Genomic DNA, 8,106 nt, shown 5'->3' with positions numbered 1-8,106 from the left:
GGCGTGCGCCACCAACGCCCGGCTGCTGCTGAAAAGTCTCTAGGGAGTCTGGGTTAGGACACCATGGGGCTTAAGGAGAGTTTATGGGAACTTACCTTTTCAATTTGTGACCAGAGAACAAACCAGACATGAACTCTTAAGGACTTTTGTTTTCTGAGACAGGGTCTCTGTGTAACCAACCGCCTGTTCTGGAACTCGTTTTGTAGTCCAGACTGGCCTCAAACTCACCGAGATCCACTTGCCTCTGCCTCCCGAGTGCTGGGATTAAAGGCATGCACTACCACTGCCCAGCTGATTGTAAAGATTTTTGCCCCCTCTAAAAGTTAAAAAAAGTACATTCAAACTCTTTAGCATTGGAACCTATTTTTAGAACTTTTAAATCAACTAGTTTAACTTCTGTAGCCAGTGGATCTTAAGTTAGCTCCTGTACCTACTTGGCTGTTTCTTTGTCTAGTGCCCACAGGGAAGGTCTTTGTTAATACCAGAGTCCCAGCAGGCTATTTCCTGACCTTCAGTTTTCCTCCATCCAGCAGGTGATTCAAAAGTTTTTCAACCAGGCGGTTGTGGCGTGCCTTTAATCCCAGCACTCGGGAGGCAGAGGCAGGCAGATCTCTGTGAGTTCGAGGCCAGCCTGGTCTACAAGAGCTAGTTCCGGGACAGGCACCAAAGCTACAGAGAAACCCTGTCTCGGAAAAAAAAAAAAAATAAGAAAAAAAAAGTTTTTCAACAGTCTGGAGCTAAAGCTCAGAAATATACAGTAGCAAACCTGCAAAAACTATCTGTCATCTGGAGATTTTTAATTTAATAATATTTATGTGTATGTATATCTATGTGTGTATGCACAGGCGCACACACACACGCAGGTGTCAACAGAGGCCAAAGAGAGCACTGGATCCCTGAAGCTGGAGTTCGAGGCAGTTGTGAGCAACCTGACATGGTGCTGGGAATTGAACTCTGGTCCTCTGCAAGAGCAGCAAGGACTGAGCACTCTCAAACCCTGCCCCTCCCCCACTGTTTCTCCATACTCCTCTTTTTTTTCCTTGAGATTTTTAAATTTCATTTGGAGACTTTAGTTGGTTAAATTTCATTAACTTCTTCAGTTTTGGGTTTCAAAAATACATCTTTTGGTTTTGTTGTTTAAATAACTACATTTAGAAATGTCGACAGCAACTGCCTTTGAGTTCCTAGAGCTTCAAAGGGCACTGAGGCTTCAGGAGCGCCCAGCGGGTCGAGGATCTGAGTCTGCCCTACCCATCACTGCAGACTGGCCTGACTCAACCTTCCCTTCAGTTGGCGGACCTTTTCTTGCCACAACCTTACTTATAGCAGTGCTATAAATTTTCTCTCAAGTTGGTTTCTTATGTTTTTTCATCTATCACCAGGGGTGTGTTTAGTTCTGTAAACACTAAAAAGGCACACAACTCTCAGGTCCCTGGGGTACAACAACCAATCTCAGGTTCTACAGCTGCTGTCAGGGCAACTCAAGACTGACCAGAGCAGGAATGACCGTGAATGTCAAAAGAGTCAAATTTTAATGAATTTCCACAAAGTCAACCAGTTTAGAAAGCCTGTCTTGACTCTGGGCGCTTTCTCGTCTTCCTGGCTAACGTGGGCTGGCTTTTCATCTGTGCTTTCATTTGCTTCTATGAAGGCCTCGTACATCTTCTGGACTCTGATCACTTCCTTCTGGGCATCAAAATGGACTTTCTGCCTGGTGAGGATGGGAACAATCAAGTTGAAATCACTGATTCGCTTGTTTAGCTTTTGGATGTTGTCTTGAAACTGCTCACAGGCTTGGTTCCACTGTTTCTGCCCTTCGGGTGTCAGAGGGTTCCCAAGTTTCTTCCTAGATACCAACAGTCCTTCTCGAAGTTGCTCAATGGTATCCTTGATTTCTTTCTGCATCAGAATCCACTCTGGTTGGTATCCATTATCTATCAATATTCTGTTTAAGTTGTGAGTCATGGGATCAATATATGAACAGCCAGAAAATTTCTTCAGAGGCTTTCCTTTTCCGGTGAGGTTGTCAAAGTCTCCTCTGGCCATCGATTCCTGGATGAGGTCTTCCACCAGGCGTTCTATGGCTTGAGTTATCTTTTGTTCTTTGCTCTGTCTTACGTCTTTGACAGTTATGCTATTGGCAAAGTGTTCCCTCTGAAGTTTCTGTTTTTGATATTCCATCACCTGCTCTGTGGCACGGTCTGCCCTAAACTGTCTGTACTGTTTCTCTCGCTGACTTGGTGTCCCAAAGCCAACGCCTTCGAAGCTTAAGTAATGCCGGTGCTGAGGTGTACTGTATTTGAATTTGTCCTCTTCTTCTGTGTCTTCAGCTTTGTTTTGTCTGGCCTGTCTTTGCTCTATCACGTGGGAAAGCACATTCCGATAAGCTTCTTCGATCTTTATAAATGTTGCAGAATCAGCCTTATTAGAGCCACTGTCTGGATGATACTGTCTGGCAAGCTTATGAAAAGACTCCCTGACGTCATCTGCAGAGCATCCTTCATCTAGATTCAGCAGCCTATAATATTCTTTCATCTTCTTCTTGGATTTATGCGTTGAGATCATCCTAGATCCAGAATCTGACAGCATCTTTACCCCGTGAGGAATCAGTGAAGCATTTATGAGATGTGGTCTTAAGATCTGAGCCATCTTCACGCATACTGTGTTTATCATTGTATTCAGAATTCTTCCTAACCATGACCTACAAAACAGCGATGAGCAACAAACCTGTATTATCAGTAATTTTCTTTTTTTTTCAATAACAAAGTAAATTAAGGCGTGGGTTACATGTTCTTAGTAAGTGTCAGCTGTTGGGGTCAAAGAGGGTAGACTGAGGTTTGGTGCCAACACACAGATGGCAGCTAGCAAATGTCCCTAACTCCAGTTCCAGGGAGTTTAACACCTCCTTCAGGCCTACTCAGGCATTGGATGCATGTGGTGCTTAGACATACATGTAGGCAAAACACCCATATGCATATAAAAAAGAAAAAGTTAGTTCTTTGTAACAAAGTTGCTATGCAAAAATATATACTTTTTTTTCTTGGTTTTTTTTTGAGACAAGGTTTCTCTGTAGCTTTTGTGCCTGTCCTGGAACCAGGCTGGCCTCAAACTCATAGAGATCCACCTGCCTCTGCCTCCTAAATGCCTGGGATTAAAGGCGTGTGCTACTACTACCTGGCAATATATACATTTTTATATTTATTATTTTACTGATGTTAGCTAGAAGGTGGACATTGATGTTTAGCAATTACATATTGTGAAACAATCTGAATTCTTCTACCCACCAAGCATATAATGTTAGACCTAGAAGGGTCTTAGAATTCACCTAATCCAGTTTTCTCATTTTATAAGAAAAGCAGGTCCTGAAAGAAGGTTAAGCAACTCGATCAAATCATGTTAAAGGTATGACAAATGATTCGGGGTTCAGTAAAGACTTGGCTTGACTGGTTTTTGTTTGTTTGTTTGAGACAGGTTTCTCTACACAGTTCTGGCTGTCCTGAAACTCACTAAGTATTCTGGGCTGGCCTTGAACTCAAGGTCAGCCTGCCTCTATCTCCAGAGTTTGTGAGCCACCAAGCCCCACAGTTGGTTTAATTGTATGCTCAGCAAATTGCAAATTTTCCCCAAGTACTATTTCATTTTATTTATTTTTGGCAGATACTGTACAGTGGCCGTCACGAATAACTTGCTGCACATCAGAGACAGGTACTAAGTGTGATACTAGATTGAACAGAAAGAATCAAGCATGCAACTGACTTTAACCTCAGCACCTCACAGTTGGCTAAGTGCTGGGGGGGGGATGGGCAGGATGGTGAGTGAGCACCTGCCATATTAAAAACGCATGGTCCTGAGGAGAAAGACACTGACCACTGACATAAGGCAATGAAAGAAGTTCTAGAGGATTACTAGATGTGAATTACTGGACGTTTGATTGTAAGGCGCGTTTTAGAAGTCATGGGAACCCCGATGTCATAAGCTAGGGGTCAGTGGATATTAGAGCTGTCTGGAATGCTGGTAGTTATGCTCACCGTGGTGAGGGGTGTCTCAGGGCGCTGCCAGTGCCGCTGCACCCCCTACTCACCTTCACAGACCGACGGGGCTCTGCGGCTCGCGGCCCCCGGCTGCGTCTCTATCCTGGCACGCTCGCCCCGCTTCGGCTGCCTCTGCCGCGCTACACTGCGGAGCCCTTCATCATTCCTCGCTGCGACAGGCGGCCTCCCTCATCAGGGACAGCAACCTCTTTTTACAGAACCATAACCCAGGGGGCAGAGGACAAACACCCGGGACGCCCGTTGTACCCAGGGGGCAACAGGCTCCGCCTCCACCCGCTTTCGAGGGCAGGGTTTGGACGGTTGGGATTATGGGAAATGTAGTTCTACAGCAGGTGCGGCGCGGGGTGGGGGCTTGGGGCCTCCAAAGGAGTTGCAGCACCAAATGATGGGTTCGTGACTCGACCGTGTATGTGATTTGGAGAGCACCCGCCCTCGATAAATTGTTCTGGACGGAGGAAAATTAGGCTGTTTGCCCCTGTGGTACACCTGCACTGTCAGTAGGCTTCTTTAGGCCTAGAAAGATGGTCTTTCTTTCTGCTAGTCTTTCGGGTTGGTTGGAAGTTTGTTAGGTTTTTTTTTTTTTTTCTTGACACTCATCATCTCGCTTAGCCCAGGCTGGCCTTACACTCACTATCTAGTAGAGGAGGTCATCGAGTTGCAGGCCTCTGCCTCCATCTAACAGTCCTTCGTCACTTTTTTATAGGTTGCTGGGGGTAGAAAGCCAAGGGCTTGTGCATGCTAGGCAAACACTCTCGGAGCTCTGTCAACTGTGCTATATCCCATGCCAGCAACAACAACAGTCAGCGCTGCACATGGCCAGGCACTGGAATGGGGAGGAAAAAATGAGAGGTCTGTGGCTTTAAATTCAATCATGGGCGGAACTAAACAAGCTCCCCTCCCACCTGGTATAGCAATTTCTTGATTATTTTTTAACTGCTCCCCCCCCCTTTCTACTTTATGTTAATGGATGTTTTGCCTGCTTGTATATCTTTACACCGGATGTATGCCGTGCTCGTGAGGACTAGAAAAGGTTGTTCTGGGGTCGTGGTGGTGGTGCAGGGCTTTAATTCCAGTATTTAGGAGGCAGAGACAGGTGGATCTGAATTCAAGGCCAGACCTAATTCCCAGACAGCCGTGGCTGGCTACACAAAGAAAAACAAACAAACAAGCAAGCAAGCAAATAAGAAGAAGAAGAAGGGGCTGGAGAGATGGCTCAGTGGTTAAGAGCATCGCCTGCTCTTCCAAAGGTCCTGAGTTCAATACCCAGCAACCACATGGTGGCTCACAACCATCTGTAATTAGGTCTGGTGCCCTCTTCTGGTCTGCAGACACACACACAGAGACAGAATATTGTATACATATTAAATAAATAAATATTTAAAAAAAAAAAAGGAGGAGGAGGAGGAGGAGGAGGAGGAGGAGGAAGAAGAAGAAGAAGAAGAAGAAGAAGAAGAAGAAGAAGAAGAAGAAGAAGAAGAAGAAGAAGAAGAAGAAGGTGGTTATTCCTGAAATACAGTGTGAGCTGCCAGGTGGCAGGTGGGCTGGGACTCAATCCCTCTGATCCTCTGCAAGAATAAGGGCTCTTACCGGGCAGTGGTGGCACACAGTTTTAATCCCAGCTCTGTGAGTTTGAGGCCAGCCTGGCCTATAAGAGTTAGTTACAGGACAGGCCCCAAAGGGAGAAACCCTGTCTTGAAAAACCAAAAATGAAAACATAAAAAATAAAAATATAAAAATAAGGGCTCTTCACCACTGTGTCAGTTCCCCAGCCCTTATTTATCTATGTATTTATTTATGTATTTATTTAGACTTTACGTGCATGGGTGTTTTGCCTGAACATATGTATACCTTTGCGCCAGGTTGAGCTATAGATAGTTGTGAGCCAAGTATGTTCCCAGGATTGAACCCGGGTTTCCCAGAAGAGCAGTCAGTGCTCTTATCAACTTACTCATTGCTGGGTGATAGTGGCACACACTTTTAATTCCAGCACTTAGGAGTCAGAAGCAAGTGGGTCTCTGTGAGTTCGAGGCCAGCCTCAACTACAGAATTCCAGGACAGCCAGAGCTACACAGAGGAACCCTGTCTCAAAAAAAAAAAGTTATTCATTTTCAAGTTCCCTCTCAATTGTTTTGAAGAAACAAATAAAAACTTGAGTTGAAAATCCTACTTTAGAGCCGGGCAGTGGTGGCACACGCCTGTAATCCCAGCACTCGGGAGGCAGAGGCAGGCGGATCTCTGTGAGTTCGAGGCCAGCCTGGTCTACCAAGGGAGTTCCAGGACAGGCTTCAAAGCTACAGAGAAACCTTGTCTCGAAAAACCAAAAAAAAAAAAAAAAAAAAAAAAAAAAAAAAAAAAAGAAAATCCTACTTTAGACAAGATATTACTTCTATATAAAGTCAGAATACTGGTAAATAGTAAATCTGGTGGCTGGAGAGATGCTCAACAGATAAGAGCACTGGTTGTTCTTCCAGAGGACCTGAGTTCTATTCCCAGCATAAACATGATGGCTCACGACTATAACTCCAGTTCCAGGGCATCTGATGTCCTCTTCTGGCCCCAGTGGGCATCAGGCACATATGTGGTACACAGACATATATGTGCACAAAATACCTATACACATAAAATAATAATTTTTAAAGTAGTAAATGTGGAACTATATGCTGACTCAGTAGCTAAGAGCACTTGTTACTCTTTTTTTTTTTTTGATTTTCGAGATCTGCCTGCCTCTGCCTCCCAAGTGCTGGGATTAAAGGCATGCGCCACCATCACCCGGCATAACTTGTTACTCTTGATGGGGACCTGGGTTCAGTTTCTAGCACTCACATGGTGGTGGTGACGATCATCTGACACAAGGGATTCAATGCCCTCTTTTGACCTCTATGGCACCAGGCACACATGTGGTGGATATACATATAGGCAGACAAAATGCTTTTAGATGTAAAATAAAATATATTTTAAAAAATAGTATATGAGTGTAGCATGAATAATAAAAACCCAGAGACAGAAACTGGGGTTCAACTTGAAAACAAAGCAGCCAAGCCACTAGAGAAGTCTTACCTCTACCAAGGCCGGGCAACCATAAATTAAGCAGACAGACTCTGTCTCCTTTCATTTCATATTCCCCTCTAGTGCTGGGATTAAGGGTGTACGGTGGTTCCTAAGTGATGGGATTAAAGGTGTGAGCCACCACCACCTGGACTTATTTCTGCATTGATCTTGTGTAGTCCAGGGTGGCCTTGAACTCACAGAGATTCACCTGACTCCAACTCCCAAATTTTGGGATTAAAGGTGTGTGCCACCATTACTAACCTCTAGTGGTTTTAGCTTTGCCTCTGGTCTTCAGGCACGATTTATTTATCAAAATACAAATAATATACCACTGCAAATGTGTATTTAGTATTTGCTGCTTGCCAGGCATTGGGGTAACTACTCCTCTTGAAAGACTTAGAGGCACCTTAGCACTACTGCACCCCCCTTCCTGGGAACCAGGGCCCTGGTAACCAACCACGCATGCACGAGAGCTTTGAGTACTTTCCATCCCCATTGTAGTCTTTTTTCTATAGACCCGGACCCTGGAACTGGGGTGAGACGACCTTGTAACCGCCATAACATTGATCAAGGTTCCTCCTTGTAACCATAACATCGATCAAGGCTCCTCCTTGTAACCATAACATTGATCAAGGTTCCTCCATGTAACTGTTACAACATTGATTAAGTAGAGTTAGCTGACCATTAAATGAACTAGTCAAAATAGTAGACAAATGATTTTTGGGTTTTCCCTTTGATTTTGTACTCCCCCCTTCCTGATTTTGTGGTTTTTTCCTTTAAAAGAGCTTGTAATAGACAAAGCAGGGGTCCTTCTCCTCTCGAGGCTGGGGGACCTCTGCCGTGGCAGAATAAGAATTCCTCTTGCTATTGCATCAACCGTGCTGTGAGTGTCTCTTGGGGCGACCTCCTCCTTGGTGGGGGTTTAGGGCCCAACACTCTGTGTTAAAAAGTCCATGAAAGCTGGGCGATGGTGGCGCACGCCTTTAATCCCAGCACTCGGGAGGCA

At 44.9% G+C, this 8,106-nt stretch overlaps 1 protein-coding gene across 1 annotated transcript; it reads right to left on the bottom strand.

Moving 5' to 3' along the window:
* Positions 1-1,517: 1,517 nt before the first annotated feature.
* On the bottom strand, positions 1,518-4,307 carry Dnajc28 (DnaJ heat shock protein family (Hsp40) member C28). The gene is made up of 2 exons (XM_005345201.3): positions 4,082-4,307; positions 1,518-2,701 (listed from the first exon to the last, which is right to left on the bottom strand). Exon 2 carries the CDS (start codon positions 2,671-2,673, stop codon positions 1,525-1,527), a length of 1,149 nt encoding a protein of 382 aa, XP_005345258.1. The 5' UTR covers positions 2,674-2,701; positions 4,082-4,307; the 3' UTR covers positions 1,518-1,524.
* Positions 4,308-8,106: the final 3,799 nt, after the last annotated feature.

This window comes from Microtus ochrogaster, chromosome 2 (assembly GCF_000317375.1).
Source record: "Microtus ochrogaster isolate Prairie Vole_2 chromosome 2, MicOch1.0, whole genome shotgun sequence".
Lineage (NCBI taxonomy): Eukaryota > Metazoa > Chordata > Mammalia > Rodentia > Cricetidae > Microtus > Microtus ochrogaster.
This window is presented reverse-complemented; position numbering and strand designations above follow the sequence as displayed.